Consider the following 20,315-nt stretch of genomic DNA (forward strand, 5'->3'; position numbering starts at 1 on the left):
ACACACATTTATGGTTTGCAGTTTACTGAAAGTAGTCAATAGCAATAAGTATGAGGTTCCCTTTAAAAAAAAGGTATTCAGTGGGAAAAGCTGTTTGGAATACAGACATCTTAAGCTTAATTGCTGAAACAACACAGCAACTTCACAACGGCTCCACAAATCGGAAAACAAATGTTTTCCTTACTGCGAACTTTGACTTTTTGACTTTCCAAAAAGGGGAAACACCCAAATACCGCACTGGCAAACAGTTTTAGTACACATAAATGTATGACTCATAAGCCCAGATAGATTCATTTTCCTCGGTTGCTTAGGCACAATCCTCAAAAGACAATCATTATTGTCAAAACATAGCGAAATACTCTGCATCAAAGGCTCATTTTCTCACAAGATATGCATTTTTGATTTCTTTCACATATAGTTGAACTTTTTGAGTGCTATTATCTTCAAATAACGCAGTGATGCTTTGAGTAAGCCTGGGAGATTAAAATGGGTTTGACTGCTTTTCAAATGACTTGTATTACTCTCAGATGCATTTATTGTGTAAATCTTTGAGTGCAAAACATTCCCGGCAACCGTTGTGTTGATAAATTTCAGGTGGTGTGAGTAAGCCTAATCAAATAATTGCCGTCACCTGCTGAGCCGAGTCCGACAGGTCCTGATGGCATCTAATCCTCTCTGATCAATTTAACTACTAGATGAAGGTCTAAACTATAGTCTCAGTCATTAAATATATGGCCAACAGTTTTAATTCGGAACACTGTTTCCCAAGATGAGCTTGAGCACTTGATCAAAACTCGAAAAAGGAGAGTCTTACTTGAAATGCAGGTCTTTGAAGGTGAAATGTGTTTCCACAATGCCGGTGGTCTTGACTCGAGTTCGCAGCACGTCTTGCTGTGTGGGGATGTAGTCTGGCTTCGCTATCCTCTCCAAGTCATTCAGGTAGCTGAGGGGAGCACAAAAACAGATTAAATATATATCAAATTAAGAGTGTTGTTCTCTAACCTCGCAGAGAGAGAGAATCTTAAGGTGTTATGTTAAAGGTGTGGGCCTGAGGAAAGGTTCTTTGAGGTTAAACGTCTCATCTGTTCCCTCACACAGACACGAGAAAAACAGAAGTGCCTCATGCTGGCCCTCTAACAGCGCTGGCAGCACAGTGTCGTCTTAACACAGTCGGGTTCAAATTTACAGTCACATTACATGAGGAGTTGATGTGTGGGCACAGAACAAAACAAAGCTGCTTCTTTACCTCTGCTGATTCCATAAGAGTTCACATTGGAGTGTGAAATATCTGCAGTTTCCTCTTAGTTAAAATTTAAATTGTCTCCCGTTCACACAAGCATTTTCATTTTCTTCACAGTTGTAAAAAACTGGATTTTCAGGGCAAGTAAAATGAATAAAAATAATATCTTCAGGAAATCTTACAAATTATAGCCAAAGCTTCCCCTTAAACACAGTTTGGTCAGCAGAAACAGGTAAAGTATGGTAAAGAATAGGTCTAGTAGCTGTAATATTTTCTGAATAAATCTTCTCTACCCTGCAAAGGGACACCAAGCCTTTAGTCTTTTCAGACATGCAGAAAACAACCTTCATTTAACCACTGATAAGATAGCCAAGGCCCTGCCCCCAATTCAGTTGTAATATATTATCGTCAGATTCCTCCTAATATTGTCTTAGGAAGTATCTGGATAGTTTTGATGCACTTAATTTAATTTGATCTGTGAAATTTTGCTTTCTTTGTCAATACTGACTCCATATTTTGGATTGTTTTCAATCTATTCAGAAATCTGTTTTTGTGTGTGTTTGCAGGCATGCGTGCAAACATGGCCAAATAAAGCATGCTGGGAAAGCCTGATAAAAGCATTAAACAGACCACAATCAACTTTTACAAGTATAATGTTACCATGAGAGACACACAAGGCTAGAGGCCAAACATATTTTCTGTCCATTTTTTCAGCAGTTTTCAACTGCGTAAAAAGACTGTTGTTTAACAAAGTGTTTGTGCTGATGTAATCCAATACAAGCCGCAGCCCAGGTGTAGATATTAGAGCCTTCGCACCACTACTTCATGCCACGTGTCTGTCAGTTTAATCATAATCCTGCTCCCCGCAGAGGTTCAGCTGCTTTTGTAGTCCACACATCACATATTGTAACGCTGTTTGATTTGGCCACTGGGTTCATAAGCCTTGAAGATTAATTGAATATGGTTGGCTTACATTGTAATCAGAAAGGTTACTACATAGTAGAGCCTGACCAATAAATAGTTTGGGCTGATATATCAGCTGATATCAGCTCATTGCAGGTATACTGGTATTTATGTCAGCCCATAAATGACAGGAAATTGAAGTGCAGAGATGCCAAAGATACTGTATGTTTTGCAACAGTGTCACTATTCTATGGTTTGTCCACCAGAGTAATGACAAGTTTATTTTTCACCTGTAAAATGTCCTGTCCTGTATACTTCTTGGTCACAACTATTACAAAGTTATTGTTATTGATTGATATAACATTATCAGATTTTTAAAATTCTCAAATATCATTATCAGTATCAGCCTTAAAAAACCTGTACAGGTCAGGTTATATTACATATTGTGACAGAGACTCATCAATGGCCAAATAATGGACATTTCAAAGTTTTACAAGATATGTTAAAATCAACCCATCACAGCATAATCACATGTATTTTAGTCCACTGGTGGACAAAGTCCTAGTGAGGAAAAACGGTAAATTTCGACTGTTCAAAGCTGGTAAATATCGCAACACACAGAACAATTACGTGCAAGGAGAGACCATTTCATATAAACACAGATGTGTGAAAACGTTATCCTTGCTTCCTCAAATAATGGCAGATGGATTTATTATTTGAGTGTGTAGTTCATGTCCCCACGTCTATCAAATCGGTGTGAGAGAAGAGAGGTCTCTGTCTTTTCCTTCCTTTCTCTTGCTCTCAGCAGGTGCTCAAACATGGATTACAATGCCAGACTCATTTAGTCCTCTCTTACAGTAACTCACTCTCTCAGCACTCTACAAAGTCTACATGAAACATTGTACACTGTCCACTCTCCCAGCATCTAACTGTGAGGCCATGTTAGCAGTATGCTCCCAGGTCAGGGTTGCCAGGTCTGTGTGACAAAACTGGAACAATGGCCAATCAAAACCAGCACAAAAACCTGCGTAATACCAGAACTCAAGATATGCTTCTGTCAAACCATATACACTGCTTTTAAAATCCAACTGCACTGCTATCATTGCCAAATGTATTGTAATATCTACAAAGTGACACCATAAATGCCAGCATTAAAAGCAGTTTTCTCTAAACAGTTCTTTCACCTAGGTCCTAAAATGGCGTTGTGTAATTAGATACAGTATATTATCATAAATAAAACTTTTTTGTAGTCTCAGGGATCCTGCCTGATGAGATTTAGTTATTCCATAACTGTCTATACAGAGTTGGGATCGAGAGGTGGGTGCTGGGCAGCAGAGAGGATTACAACACTTTGTGTGTGTGTGTGTGTGTGTGTGTGTGTGTGTGTAGGTGGGTGGCGTGTTGGTGTGTGTGTACATGCTGATCTGGAGACCGCTTGGTAGGGTTTGGGTATAAATAAATTATTTCATATAAAATATGGATTTTTGTTTATAGATATTATTCATGCAATTTGCATGCAAAATAGGTCTGTCCAACCAGCAGACAGAAAACTCAACCCGCATCAAAAAACCACAGGAAAACCACAGACCTGGTAACCCTGTTCCAGGTCCCCTCTGCTTTAAAGGCCCCATGAAACAGAAGTTAAGAGTGTCTTTAGCTTCTGTACTATGACTTATTTCCCGGTGAAATGGAATATTTGAGTTGTGTACAGCTACAAGAGGGATTTAAAATCAAATCCTTTGCATTTGATTGGACTGCTAAAAAGTGGGTAGGGCTTTAGTTAGAGTTAAGCGTGATATGAAGCTGCAGAGAGAAACGGAGCTACAGAGGACTGTTGGCTCCACACACACCCAAACCTGTTGTTAGATCAGGAGGAGGATGAGGGAGAGATGAATAAATAATACCTCAGCCACATTGTTTTGGAAATGGAAACAACGTTTTTGCCCACTGATATCCAAACACACATCTCTTCCTATCTCTCTCAATATTGCTCTGTTAGCTACTACAACCCACAAACCGTGAAGTGCGATTTTATATGACTGGTGTGGCTAGCTACTTGCCAAAAGTCACATTTTATTGGATGAACTATTGTAAACGCCCCTGAATGCAGAATGAGTCATCAAACATTTGAAACTGTTTTACAAGAGGAGAAAAGACAGGGATGTCGATGTAAAAATAGTCTGATACTGATTTTTTGACATATATTTGGCATGTAAGAAGAGATAAATGAACAATTAACACAGGGACATGGGATTAAAACTGGGAAAATGTATTTTTCATTTCATGAGCCTTTAACAAGAGCAGTGGAGCAGACATGGGGAAGTTATGATTATACTGGCCAACACAAACAGAACAATATCTCTCCCACTGGAAGCTGAATACTGCCTTGACTACAAAGCAATCATTTGTGAAACACTTAATGCTCCCCTGACAGTTTACAGCACATTCTGGAGGTGTCATAGTATTGTAAAAGGCCTTATGTGTATTAAACAGAAATAGGTGCAGTAATCCCTGCTGTAGCTCAAAGGCAGCTGGTGGGTAACGAGGCTGAGGCTCTGTTTTCTCTTTTCAGAGCAGCGATGCGTCCCCAAGGATCAGAGTGATAACCACCTCTCACCTCTTACCAGCAGCCTCTAACAATTACCTTATGCTCTCCCTGTCATTACACTGTTACATTATAACAATGTGGCCAAAACACGGAGCACTCAGACATGAGGGTCACTGAGGTAATTAAGACCTGGGGAGAGAGGCTGAGGTTGGCTGTGTTGTTGCAGATTAGCGACGCGACCGGTCGTAAAAGTGAAAGCCGCTGGTTAAACAAAACAGTAATATCTTCTCTATTCATAACTGTAGCTACTCTCTGTAGGGGCATTCTCTATGGCTACTGCTTTGACATGTAATATGATGACATTATTAATATATAATATGAGAAAAACAAAACTGGGAACCGAAAAACAATACCGAAAAACTATTGAACCATTTGGGCAAAGCTAATATGATGTTGGTGAGATAGAAATAGAGGAAAAAATGTAAAGTAACTGACAAAACTGGATATTTGGGCAGCATGGGCAACCTATCATTTTAGAGCTAGCTGTAGGAATATTATATAATATTATAGTAAGCTATAGTATATAGCTATATTAAGTATATTTACTGTAATTTACTATTCTGATAATTTTGTGGTAAATCAATGCAATACTACAAATTTTGCTAAATGCCTACTGGCTTTGTAGGATTTTGATGTAAAACGCATCACCTTTTACTTTTAACATGAAGTAAGAGTGCAATAAATTCACCCTTTACATTCACACTGGTTGGATTTTTTTTTTCATCCACAACAGGGGAGACGTGTAACAACGTCACTCAACTATACACCTCCAGTAAGCAGGAAAATCTGTTATTATATTATAATATTTTGGCGTACAACTGTCCTTGTTGGACTGTTCTAAGTATTTATGTATGTATTTCGCTTCAAGTGACACTTCCAATCTACAGAGCTGCCAATCTTCCAATTATCCATTATTTTGTCATCATCTATCTGTTATGTGATTATCAGTGTGTTTTTTTATTTCTATTTTTAATGTTATCATCTTTCAACACATTACACTACATATTATCCTCTCTGCACCATATTGAACACCACAAACATGCTGTTAAAGGTGATGTGTCTTTGTATATTGACATTTTGTGGAATTACTGAGTAATGTGGTTTCTGTTTGTCTGGTGAATGAATATTATTTTGTAAGACAATGATCCACAAAATAACTTTGATCTTAATTTAAGTTATTATGCCACTCACTAGGCTGCAGAGTCATTGAGCTGGTACTCTCGGGCCCGTGTGAAACAGCTCTGGACGCCGCCGTCGGCCCACAGCCGTTGGATGACATTGGACAGGTCCTCTGGCAGGATGCCCTGCTCCTCTGCTGCTGCTGACAGGGCAAACAGCTGGCGGGCATCATCCTGACAAGTAAAACACAAACCATCAGATAGGTCTCTTGAAATTATGAAAAGGTAAAACATTTATTAACTCACATTATTTTTCTTTACAAGGCAAAGCTTATAATAAAAATGACACTGCAGGATTTAGTTTATGATTTAGAAGGATTTGACAGTTCAGAATAATCACAGCCAATCAATTAGATCTGTATGATTTTTAATTAATTGCAAAATTTCAGATTGTAACATTGTTTTGTTTGTTGTATGTTCTTGTATATTGTACATGTATTGCATAAATGAGCCCTCATAGCAAATTGTGACTCAGGCTTTTTTTGATCATGTAACCAGCAGTAACAAGAAAAACAAAGCAAAAAACAGAGCAGAGATTCATTCGGCTGGTAATATTCTACGTTAACCTGTCTGGCCAACATGAATCAGAGAGCTAGCTTGCCAACATACAAACTGTAGATTGCTGTTGTTGCATGTATCCATTGTGTGCTTGTGATAATTGGTGCTTTTAAAAAAAAACAGCTGTCTCAATCTGCTTTAGTTCGAAATTGCAGTGAAAAGGTACAACCACTGTGAAATAGTTAGTTCTACGAGGAAAAGAGAAACAGCATTTTTCTTTCCATGTCAGGTAATTTGAAGTTCCTGCATCCCTATGGACTCTATACCGGTCTGATTTGACAAGGTTTACAGTCAGGAGATGTAAAATCTGATTGATTTACTTGTCTGTTTCTTTGTCTTTCTCTTATGTCTTTTTAACAAAAGAGTGTTCCATTGGCTCAAGCCAATGTCTCACTGGCCCTGGGCTGTCACAGTTATCTACCATCAAAATGCACTGTAATGACTCCATCTATTAAGATGCAGCAACCTGGAAAAATAGATGCATCAAATGGCAGACAAGTCAATTAAACAGAGAACATTATACAACAAAGACACTGGGGACGGAAATCGACTTACATTAATATTTGAAGCATTTACTTTTCATGTCCCCTGCATATACACACAACCTTTCCATTCACTGTTTTAACTATCTGAGCTATGGCTTAACCAGTTGACTGACAGCCACCAAGTCGATGGGCTATTTAAGAGAATAATATTGCTAGCAATGGTGAGGATTATGTGTAAACAATCAAAGGAAGGGTTTGTGGTTGAGAAAGGCATCTTCTACAGCTTACATCACCCTGATCGCAACATCCTCACTCCTTGTGGTGGACAATGAACAAGGGGTCATATAAACAATTGATGTTAGCTATTGAGTGCAGACTTCTATGTATTAGTTCATCATTGTCCAGTCCTCCACTCCATCTCAGCTGTAGGTCACAGTAAGTTAGCTGCCTTTTACTGTTTACCACATGCTAGCAATTAAATCCTGTGAGAGAATGCAAAATATGTGTCTGATGCCTTCACTCTCCTTGAACAATCCACAGAACAGGCCTTCAGTCCAGCTCAATATATAATAATATGTAATTCAAGCACATCAACATCTAAAACTGTTATATCATGTAGTCATAAAATCTGAAGTGTTTGAAATGGATCACAGAAGAAATTATACATTTCTGATGGAAATCCAACATGACATTTCTTGCCAAGTGAACAGCATTGGTATTCACAGTATTGGATACTATTTGGTTACCAATAGTTTGCACTCTTTGTCATGCTTGGCCAACAATGATGGCAGCTTGTTCCTCATGTATAAATCCAGAGATAAGACAAACAAGCTAAGTTGCGTGCTGTCATTGGAACAACGCTGAATGTTGACTGTATTGCTTCTCGCTGCGTGAAGAACTTTGACTTTTTAATTGAAATCTGTGAAATGTGCCAGGATACTCAAATCTCTTTGCAATATAAGGGTTTTCCCTGCCTATCTAACTCAAAGGCTTTGTATTACTGGCCGCTGCCACCTTTGTTGAAAATTCTGGCATGTGATGTTGAGGGAACAAAAAAAGCGGAACTCAAGTGCGAGGACAGTGCAGCCCCCGGACAGTCTACAGCGCATGCGCTAGAGTGATCTATCTCAGTAACAAACAAGACCTGCAGACCAACACACACCGCAGCATTAAACAACTTAAACCAACTCTGAGGTGAAGAAAGTAACTCAGTGCTCAGTCTGTTTCACCTCAAAAACCTAGAGACTATGTTTATTTATGTTATTTACCTAATTTATGTGCACTCGTTTCATTTCAGCTAGTGTGAGAGTCTCTACTGTGTTTTTCTGTCATTTATGGTCACGCTACTCTCCTCTGCTCTCTGTTTGTCACCACGGGCGGGGCTCAGCCCTCCGTGTGTGTGCTGCACACAGCGCAGCAGAGGAGAGACAGTGAACCAGGTGAAGTGCTCGAGTTGACGACAACTACACTCATTAACTCACTCAGTAACTGCAATAAAAGCTTTACAAGTAAAAAGCCGAGAATAGTTATTTATTAATGTAATCCACACAAAAGATGGACAGACTCCAAATGAATGAAAAATATCGCTGTAAAGAGAGTGATTTGCGACACAACGAAATAAACAACAGAGCATAATATAAAACAATATACGGTTTTCTATCATCACACAATATATGTTGTCATATTGCACAACCCTAGTTACAAAAATACATGTCATAGTCTTTAATGTAGAATACAAGGTTTAGTAGCATGTTACCAACCATATAAATTCATCAATTATACATGACATGCTGCTGCTCTATTACTTATTCCAATTTAGCTAAATTATGAGTGATCAGGTAGTACAGATTTCCCTCTGTAACATTTATACACTCTTAGACACGAGGATTAATAACAAAAGATGTTTACAGGATGAGTCCAACTCTGTGGTGCCACGTTGAATTGGTGGAGTGTGTAAAAGGCATCACAGCACAGCTATCTTCTTTTCTCCACTTTTCATCAAGTCAAAATCTATTTAAATGTACTTTGATGAAGGACAGACTGCTTCATTCTCAATAACTTAGAAATATCAAATTATCTGTGAGAATTGAATATATGAATCACATTTGTGAGAAGTCGGCTCAATGGAAAAATGAATGCTATTTTCTCTTCTCGTGAGTAATGCCTGAATTTTATTTGATTCTGATTTTATCATCTCCTGGGGTGGTGCCTTGTTGAAAGGCAGTTCTTTAGTGTTTCTTTTAACAGCACACACACAAGGACAAAACATACGTGGCTCTGCAGGAGTCCATCTTAAGCATCTGCTACCCAGAGTGGGTTTCCTAGTAGAAACTGTCACATTTCACTCGAGAGAAATTCTTGAGCTGCATAATTTCTGCTGCCTAAAATCCTCAAGGCTAGATATGGGAGGTTAAGATAGCAGTAGAGTGGAGGTTAGGGTGGTGATTAGTAAATCATTATATCACTGAACAGAGTACAGCAGCTATATTACACTATACTTAAGCAGGTTCCCTGAAGGTTTGTCACTGCTTTTAACAGTTTTCTCTTATTAAACAACAGGTTAGTTTTAAATATTATGGCACTTAAAGCCATGTCTGTATTTAAAGGTTTCTGTAATATATGTTTATTTATACACAAGACATAAAAACAGGAATTATTTAGGATAATTGAAGATGCTCTGTAGCTGGCATGTCTTTCAGTTTTCAGTGTCTGCAACTGTTTTGTATTCCCAACATCATTTCATGTATTTCTTGCTTCTGCAGAGAGCGGCATTAAAGCAGTTATTAATGTCAGTGTCGACTTTTTTGTTGGAGACCTACCGCTCTAGCAGCTTCCTCGTAGTCGATCTTGAGGTTGGCCATGGCTTTGATAATGGCCATGATGGACTGGATTGTGTTGCTGTAGACAACTGCTCTGTACTGCTTGCACTCATCCTCTGAGTATCCATCCTCATGGATAATCCTGAAAACGGAGACCACAGGGGGGGAAGGGAAAAGAGTGTAATTTATGCTAAAATCAAAACATGACAAGAAAACATTATTGCTGCATAAAATGCTGGTGAATATTGTGTTAGTCACCTGAAATTCAGAAGCTACAACTAATATGTGTTTTGCTTGGTTGCTAATGCAATGTAACGATTACTTTTATCATTGTGAAAACTGTGTTGTCCATTATTTGTTACAATAAACCTGATGTATTTAATTGACATTTCATCGGATTGAAAAAGAATCATCTAGTTTTGAATGTGTGTGATCACAAATCACAACACTGCTGGACAGAGGATATGATAGAATTCAGGCGTTTTTGTATCTCTCAGCTAGAGGACACTAAAACAAATATTTACTTGCTTTTGGAGAAGGGGAGGAAGACCGAAAGAAAGAGGCATGTGGTGGAGAAAGCACAAGGCTGAGAAAGCAACTGCTGGGCTGAGAACCAAACAGAATCATCTCCCCTGGCCCGTCAGAAGCCAGAGACCATAGCCACACAGCTAGGATGCTCATTGGTTGTGTGATGTGCTAAATAAGACCTCATTAAAATGCAAGTGAGCCCACTGTGAAACACAGACACAGCCAAAAGGACTGAAAGCCCCCACTGTTTCCCCCTCATCCACCACTACCTTTAATAATTTAATAAAATATCCTTGATTTACTTGATTGTGAAGCACTTTGCAAACTTTGTTTTTCCTGTTCAAACAGTTACTTTATCAAAATCTCACATTAGACTGCCACATGTAGACATTGTGTAGCTGGACAAAAAATGTCATTCTGCACTTTAACACCTTGTCTAAATGCAGATTTTACTGATTTGAATGTAAGGCTGCAACTAACTATTATTTCTTATTTTTGATTCATCTGCAGATTATTTTCTTCTTTAATCCTTTAATAGTTTGTTCGATAAAGTGTCTGAAAATTGTGAGAATGTTCATTACAATTTACTACAGGTGATGTAATTCATCCTTTTGACTGATCAACAGTCTCTAACCCAAAGATATTCAGTTTACTATCACATAAGACAAAAAAATCAGCAAACAAGAAGCTGGAACCACATAATTTAGGTAATTTTAGCTTGAAAAACGACTTTAACGATGAACTGATCATCAAAATCATTGCAGATTCATTTTCTGTTGATTGACTATTCGCTTAATTATTTCAGCCCTATTTAGAGTCTATTTTGAGTCTTCTACAAAATATTCTGACTGTGAAATCAACTGTGAACATATCTACAACTAGGAGGCACTCATGAACCACATTACCTTCCCTAAGGCATAATTCTGCATGAATACATAGTGACAGACAAATCATGCCATTTTTTGGAGAATACCTAAATACTGGGACTTATAGAGATTTGTAAAAGGATGATTTGTGTAACATTTAAAATGTGTGAAACTCCCTACAACCTATTACAGAAAGACAGTATGAGCAGATATTTTATATAACACAAACTTAGATGAAATTTGTAGGGGTAATACTGAAATGTAGTAGAAATCCTACAAATGTAGCGTTTTGCATAAAACTAAAGATGTTGCTGAAGATGGCTACATATGGTACATGCTTGACCAAAGAATTCAGGAAAGAAGAATTTAGCTTCTGCACCTCAGTTCTGAGTTCTGAACCAAAATGAAAAGAGCTTTATGAATGACAAGATGAAGGCACTATCCTCATCACATTTTACTGAAATCCGTTAAGTACTCTGAGATATCCTTTAACTATCAGACAAACAGAACTGAAAGCTCAGGGATGAAAATTATATTGTATGGACTTAGTGAGCTGCTTCTTTCTCATTTAAATATTTCATTACTGCCGTGTTAAAAATAACTCGCAAGTCGAGAGTGTTTCAATAGAGCTCTAAAACTGGATTAAAATTGATATCCTGTCATTAATGCTGTCATTTCCTGTGACTGTCACATTTTTTTCTACAAGCATAATCATCCTTTTTTATCATAACTTATAAATCTAGTGTCAACCAGAGAGAATTTTTCTGAACTTTTCTCATGAACTTTAAAACTAGATTCAGTGAAACCCCATCATTAATACTGCAGATTCCTGTGACTGTAACACTTTTGCAAGCACATTATATTTTTGTCAGCATTGTGAAAGGAAAATTTCACACATAGCTGTCTCTCTGAATCTATTATTTGTCCATCTTATAAAAAACAACACTCAAAGAAAACTATTGCTCATGTAACTCTGCCTTCAAGTCTAGTTTGGGTTTGAGGACACACTCAAATGAGGCCACACACACTAGGTTATGTTTGTTCTCTATTTTTAGGCAGCCAAAAGAATTCACTCCCACTCCTTACGGAGCAAAGAGAAGGCAGCAGTGTTGTTTTTTTCATTGCTGTGTCAGTATTCATAACACATTTTGACCCCTTAGCAGGAAAACCACAGGTGTAATTAACATCAATAACGACTGCATTCCAATAAGATTTACCAGTTACAGGGTACTGCACCATTAATGTAATTAACGACAACTGTGCTTCTCTTGCTATGCCAAGTCAAATTGTCTTGACCTGTATGTGTGGCTGTGCCATGTATGTGGGGGATTGGATATGTATGCTTTTGCTAGGACCAGTGTGTAGGATTTGGTGGCACCTGGCGGTGAGGTTGAACTGATGCCACTAAATTCTACACCCCCTTTAAAAGCAAACACATTAATTGTATAGTTGTTTGTTGACATGTGAGAGGATTTTAGAGAACAATGTATCAGAGTGATTTGTGAAATTGCTTCAGTGAGTGCAGGAACACTTAGCAGGGCTACTAGGAACTTAATGACATTCATATGCATCAGCCGTGGAGATGCACACTTAGCCGGATCCTCTCAACCCTAGTTTTAAGGACAAGTAGGGAGGGTTTCAGAAAGATTTGCAGGAGTGAAATTACACAGCCAGGAAATGTGTGGTTACATTCATGTTTCAATACACAGGGTGTAGGCTATGCAGAACTCAACTAAAACTACTGTTTGTGCACGTTCTCGCCCATATCTTTTTCATTGTATTTTGAAACGGAAAGGCTTTCAAAAATTGCTACCTTGTAATTGTCACTGGCCATGTCAGTTTGTACATATCATGCTATTTCTTCAATTGATGAACTGGAAAATAATTAAAATTATAGATAACTATGCACGATTTAAAAAAAAAAAAAAAAAAAAAAAAAGCTCTGAGAATCAGTTCAAGCCCTGCATGCAGCTGGTGGCCGGAACAATTAGCACACCGAGAGAGGCAGTTGATGACATGACTCACTGCCTCTCGAAACTTTTATGAACTTTTTTTTTTTTTTTTTTTTTTTAACTATTCAGCATTGTAGATACACCATAACTGCATGACATATTTCTTGTCTCTAAAAAAAACAAAACAAAACAATGACAGTCCAGTGAGAGTAGGATCCATCCAATCAGATGTAAGAAAAGTTCACGCTGATGTTAAAGATGATGATGATGTCTGTCCTTAGCCTTGTCAGATTACAATCAGCACAGCAGTCGTTGTAGACTAATTTTGGATCGCACATATGCAAAAAACAGGATTTTTACTGAATTAGATGTAACCAGCAGGTATCCAGATAGACCCTATTCTATGCAGTAAGTGCACACCCCCAATCGATTTCATCAATCCCTTAACAATTGTTTCTCCCCTCCATAAAGCTGATGATAAATGTGGATTCTGCATTGTCTGATAATGGCCTGTCTCCAGCTTCTTGGCTCTGGGCCAAACTGTGTATATTACTCACTGTATCAGCAGGCAAGAAGATTGCATTTATTAGAGGGGGGACATCCCTGTATACAATATCAGATGCAGTGCAGAGGATGATACAGCTTGCCTGTGTGTGTTTGTGTGTGTGTGTGTGTGTGTTTGTGTGTGTGTGTTTGTGTGTGTGTGTGTGTGTGTGTGTTTGTGCGTGCGTGCCTGTCAGAGCAGAAAAGGATGTTTGCTAATAGAAATTACACTGGATGACTATATTTGGCACCTGCTTTACTTGATTTTGTATGGAAAGTATAGGTGTAATATGAATTTCAAGGTTAAGGTTAAATAATCATATTTTGAAAACTAAATAAGCTACATCTTTTATAGATGAAGTGTGAAAAAGTTTTTAGAGCTTCCAGCTGATGGAACTGTTGTGGACTACCAAATAAACCCTCCTACTTATGACTATTACATCCTGGTTCATTTCCTGTCTTGGCATTTTAAGTGAGAGAACAGCAATAAACAGTCGAAAGCACGCTCTTGACAATTTTCCTTAGGTTTAATATATTTTAACAACCCAGATTTGTTGGATCAAACTATCTCTGATAATGGGACATCAGACCTGTCTCCTGTGATGTCAGAGCAAAAATGCACGGAGATACGTCTCTGTTGAATAGACCAGGGCGAGATTCAAGCCCAGGATGTTTTATCGTTGGGTGACATTTGTGCTGCACATTTGCTCAAATGTCCATCAATTAATGCGCAGCTATCATTCTTAAATTTATGTTTATGCAGTATAGTGATCCAGTGTTTCCCATACATTGATTTATTTGTGGCAGCTTGACACAATATCAACATTGACCACCACACATTGATTTACGATTTAAAATGGGTAAAATCTTATTAGGGTTCTTTTAAATTTATCTTATAGCAGAGATGCGTGCAGCATATTGATTCGCTCAGCCCCTCCTTGCCCCACTCTCTCCCTCTCTCTCCCTCTCACAAACACATTGACAATGGACCCGTCTGTGTAGCCCCTCCTCTCCGACACACTCTGAATCAAAACATGAAAATGCACGGGAGGAAGGATTTTTGTTGGCTTTTCCCTGCGGAGAGGACGGCTGGCCGACTTCCTGAATAGAATCAATCAGGAGTTCACGAATACTATCATGAACACCTCTGCACAAATTTGTCCAAAACTGATTCAATCTAGTTAACTCTGATAAGTTAGTCTATCAATGTTCTTAACACAATGCTGTCAATCTCGGACACTCAACTCTTCAAATAAGTTATTAGCAAGCATGTAAGGAGCCTAGCCAGTAAGGATAGCTATAAGTTAACCTTAGAGTACAGACGGGTTGTCGAGGTTAGCATGCTGTACATAGCTACATGCTATTTGCATATATATATATATATATACGGTATTATTTAATAATTAATTTAAGAAATCGTGTTGTACCTCCTTCCGTGCGCACCCACCCTGCCCCCCGGTCCCGGTCAGCTACCATCACAAATAGAATCAATACTGTGGGAAACACTGAGTGATCCTCAGTCCTATTTGGAAACTTTCTACATTAACTCGTGGTGTTAAATCATATATTAATTTATCAGACATGATGGGAGGAAAAGCAAAACAATGAGCAGTCACTCACTTCATCTGCTTCACAATGGTGCTCTTCCCTGACTCTCCAGCACCTGCAGAGAGAACAAAAACAGGCAGAGGTTAAAAATACACTCCCGTTAGCTGAGAAAAGTAAACAGGCAGCCAGTGAGGCCGCCTCACATCTGGACCGTTGTCTAGCTTGACCCCTCCCTTTACCTCCCAGCCTTAGTTTCAGCCCAGCAACAGATCTCAGCTCTCATTTTCATCCCGGACCAGTCTCCTGTTCTCTCTCACTGTACATCTATTCAGGAGTTCAGGTTGAGTCAGTTCTTTCTGAATTGAAATGGTAATACAGTGTTGTCTTAATTTCTCGGTGGAAACATCCCAGCCAGTCTCTCAGCCTTTGAAGACACACAAACCACCTGCTATCCTATTCTCCTCTTACTTATTTGAGATAAGTTACTTTATCATGGTTAACATTTTAATGGAAATGTCTTGCACTGACAGGATATAGGCTTTTCTTATCCACTGCTATGTTTATTCGAACAGCCTGAGGCAACCAGAGAGAGCTCATCTGCCACAAGGAATCTAACACTACACACACATAAGACACACACACCCAGGGGTGCCTGTCAGTGCACTCTCCACTCGTACTCGCCCGGGGTGAAGTCTTTCTGGGATGACCCTCAAAATACACTACTACACAGCATGCACATGCACAGTGAAGCCCCTGGGTAGGAATGGGCCAAGACAGTTTTCACAGACAGCTGTCAGCCCTTACTTCTCTGTGGTATATGAGTTCAGACTAGGCTAAAGGGAGCAGAACATGCAGTTTGCCTTGAAATGAAGCCAGTTTTAACAGATTTCGGTAGTCTCTAAGGTGTCATTAGGTATCTTGTTGTAAACTGAGTGGCAGGAGTCATAAAGAAAACAAAGCCAAAAGGAGGAAAGGGAGGAAAGAGAGACAGAGAGATGCAGTGGGTTAAAAATGTCATGATAAGGAGGGAAAACACCGTTTTCTGTTTGATCACAGGCTGCATCATTTTAAAACTTTGTCACTGAAGCCTTCATTAATGACTATTGTAAGTGGGAGGGATAGTTGCCCCCGTTCCTGAAACATTTTTGTATCAATTCCACCATTTAACTTTATTCTGCTTCCTATTTTATATCTGACGGTGCACACGCATTGAATGACAGGACGTTGAAACGCTAGATTAATTCCTATTTGCTTACACCCTGTATGTTAAGCAGTTCTTGGATATCCATTTATTTATCCATGCAGCTGGCATGAATGAAAATTTACAATACAGGGAGAGAGTCTGATTATAATTGTGCGTATACCCAGGGTTTTCATAAACTGATATGAGGAAAATCTTCTGAACAACATATTGTAGTTTTTTAAACTGATGTATTTTCTTTATTCATAAGAAAAATTGAAACAATAAATGTATTACAGTGATCTTAGAAGGCAGAAAAAATCTCAAATCTCTCTCTGGGCATGTTTTACTTCAGAAAGACGTACAAAAATGATACTAGATGCGACCTGGTAAGATTGCTGTTGTGACTTTTACGGAAAAGTGACTTTGGCAATTATTCAGACATGAGACCAACATTTTCAAATTGCTATCAGATTAATGTAAAGGAGTGCATGTCTGAAAGGCACAAGCACATTATGGCATTCTCCATTTTACATCCACCTCATAGTTTTGAAGTCCCCACTCTTCCCACAAAGCAATTTGCAATTCACACTGTGATGAAGCACTCATCCATCTGCTATACAGTCTGTGGGCCATATTGTTAAGAAGGAGGAAAAGGGAAGAAAGAAATGCTATCTCTGGCTCACGGCATACCTTAGAGTGTAAATTGAAACTGTAAACAGATTCCATGCAGAGGGAAATGGGAAATAACTACAACGCAGGGCAATTCAATGGAAATGGGCAGTGTGCACCCCATATAAACCATATTATTTTGTCAGAATGCAGATGGAATATTTAAGTCGTGAATAAATCATGTGCCATTACAGACAAGCAGTGGTTCTACTTAAGCTGGTTAAAATTACACTATTGGTTTAAAGCCAAAAGGCTATGCAGCTATAAAATTGTACCTCCATACACTAACTCTATATAGCTGTATCTATCAAACTACCTCTCAGTTTTTAGAACTTATCAAGGAAACCTATAATCTATAATTTTGCACAAATAGCAACACAGTGAGACAGACGTGACTGACTTAGTCCCTGGAGCCTCTGTGGCTCAGCCACAGATATGCAAGTCACAGAAACTGCCAGAACATACTTTCTAGACCTGTGAGTTCATGACTGTGACTGACCGGGGCCAAGCTAGCAGGCCTGTCTCTCACCACACACACACACACACACACACACACACACACACACACACACACACACACACACACACACTCCTCTCCTGAAAGTAGTAAACATGCCCTTTGGAATTTGTCCAGAGGACTTGAAGCGGCTAACAGTTAGAAATGAGTGGTGAAGTTTGGCACATATTTTGATGCCACTACTGCTTTGATTAACAAATAGGTAGCAGTTGCTCTCTTTACTGTACAATACAAACACACTTAACCTCCTGGCAGACTTTGTATATTCTCAGTTTTCAAGCATGCGCATGGGGAATCTGTCAGTTCAAATGATTCTCCTGCAGAATACAGTTATGTTCCTCTTTACACAAGAGAGTAAAATTAATGTGAGAAGACAAGATCCTACGAAAGATACAACTGAAAGCACAGTAGATTGGTGTATAAAACTGGGATTGTGTGTACACCCCAAAAAAAGATTAAAAGTATACTGCTGCTGCAGTAATCTTTATTATTAGCACTTCAGCAACCACACTATACGTACACATATGCAGAGGCAAAGTACAGTCCTGTGCTTCACTGTTTGACTTTAATATTTCATACTTGCCAGCTGGCAGTAAAAGGCTGCCAACAACTGTACGAGCACATGTACTTCAATAAGACTGTTTGCAGAATTCCTCAAGGACTGGGCCCACTTTGTTTTTACTAATAAAATCTTAAGTGAATGAAACACACATTTAGTCAGACAGCTAGGAGTGGGGATATGCTGCAGGATCATTGAGGATCCTTTAGTCTTGGTCGCTGATGTGATACGAGTGGCAATCACTCTCTAGAATGGGGCAATAAGCGTATGTTGCTAGTGGTTCTGTGGGGAGAAGCTGTAGCTGGACCTCGGGCCTGATGACAGTCGGACTGATACTCCACTGATCCTGTCACTATTACACAACACGCTTTGTCTGATCTGTGGCTAATGCTGCATTATCACCATATCTCCCTTTGGACCATGGAGGCTCAGAGCTGCAGCTGCATGAACACACACATACACACACAGACCATTTCCACATGCCCTTTTGATACAAGTACTTTCCAAAAGACTGTTTGGAAAAAATTTGTATGATTCAGCGCTGAACAGGCAGCGCTTCCCTCTACAGTAAGCTATAACTGGTGGCCTTGGTGACAGAATACACCATAGTCATCATCAGATTTCAAAATGCGCCAAAGTAGAACAAACCAAGTTGTAGCCTTGGCCATGTTTTTTTGTTTATTCATCACAAACAGTGTATAATAAAATCAACCCTTAAAAACTAAAATATCACTTAATTGATCTTTAGCTTTTTGCTGCTAAAAATAAACTGAACTGACATAAAAATGTTTGTAAAAGGTTACACTGAAAGACAGTAATGTACTGTATATAACTAAACTGTTGGATCAAGACACAGAGGGACTGGGCTGTTTGTGCAGCAGGAAACTAAGAAAAGTTGAGTTTGCAGGAAATTAAAAATACTGTCCACTGCCTAGCAACTGGGCACTGTGTACGACAGTTGTGGCTGACTATGAATCATGGTAGAAAATGAGAAAAAAAAAAAGGCAAAGTGTCCACTGAAGTCTCCAAGTTCATTTGAATGAGATCAGTTAACTTCTATAGGTGGTAGAATTCAAAGCCACAAAGACAAGAGCAGTCGGCATCCTGCTACTGTCTGAAGATGAGAAAGTCAGACACGCTAACAAGATCATCAAGTGTGGCAGGAAGTTGAAGCCTCAGGAAGCAGTGAAGGAAGCAGAAGCATACTGGAAACATCAGGAGATCATTGGGATAGTCTGTCAAGGACAGTTAGGATTTGGAAACTACAACGCCAAGAGGTGGAGCTAGAGCAATGCCAGAGGCAAGAGAGAACTTGTGGTGCAGAGGGTCCGGGAGGCATCAGAAGAAGACTGTCGTGTAAAAGTGGTAGGGCTCGCCTGCCAGGGACAGTGGATGCAGTGGGACCAGGCGTTCGAGCAATTGCGGTCCTGGAAGGAACTCTGGGGTACCAACCAGGGTAAGTTGACCTTCCTTCTGCATACTATGGCTGACCTCTTGCAAGATCCATCCTGCAAGCAGTGTGAAGCAACCCTTTGCACCCTGACTCACATCTTGACTGGATGTCCCAAATCACTGGGAGAAGGCCAATACAGGTGGAGGCATGACAAGGTCCTTACAGAAATTGCCAAATGGATGGACCTGCAGAGGGTCAAAGCCAACAAACAGCAGGCATCACCACCCAAAGTTATCAGCCTCCAAAGGGTGGCATACAGGCTAAGGGGCGAAATGCTTGTGACCCTGAGATACCTGCTGAAGATGCAGAAGGGTTCCCAACAATGCAAATGCTCTGACCACCCTGCCACCAAGGAATACCAACAAGAGGAGTAGTGTCCAACACCATATCTTAAGTAGCTCCTGCAGTTTCCACTTGTAGCAAAGCATCTCTGATGTTTATTTCACCTCAGCGTCGCTGATAAAACACAAAAGATGTTAAAAAAGCAAAATGTATTGACCCCATTGATTGAAGATATCAAAAAACAAAATGTTTTGTTCCTCTGGGGTACTTGGTGGTTTCATTAATTTGTTGTAATTGTTGGAGGGCTGATGAAGGAAATAGTCCCGTATGTATTTATAGAAAACATGGGACTCATTGATCTTGTGATTTGTGCTTCATTAGGACTCAAATAAGTATGCCTGTAATTGGGTATCTACCTTTGTTC

At 39.2% G+C, this 20,315-nt stretch overlaps 1 protein-coding gene across 1 annotated transcript in view; it reads right to left on the minus strand.

Moving 5' to 3' along the window:
* LOC121894035 (guanine nucleotide-binding protein G(i) subunit alpha-2-like) overlaps positions 1-20,315 on the minus strand; it is a 63,841-nt gene that overhangs the window by 3,181 nt on the left and 40,345 nt on the right. Inside the window, exons 2-5 of the mRNA XM_042406336.1 lie at positions 15,301-15,343; positions 9,792-9,933; positions 5,943-6,103; positions 815-943 (exon numbers count right to left, since the gene is read on the minus strand). Of these exons, the coding sequence (XP_042262270.1) occupies positions 815-943; positions 5,943-6,103; positions 9,792-9,933; positions 15,301-15,343 (475 nt within the window). The remainder of the gene's footprint in view (positions 1-814; positions 944-5,942; positions 6,104-9,791; positions 9,934-15,300; positions 15,344-20,315) is intronic.

Source organism: Thunnus maccoyii, chromosome 3, assembly GCF_910596095.1.
Source record: "Thunnus maccoyii chromosome 3, fThuMac1.1, whole genome shotgun sequence".
Classification (NCBI taxonomy): Eukaryota; Metazoa; Chordata; class Actinopteri; order Scombriformes; family Scombridae; genus Thunnus; species Thunnus maccoyii.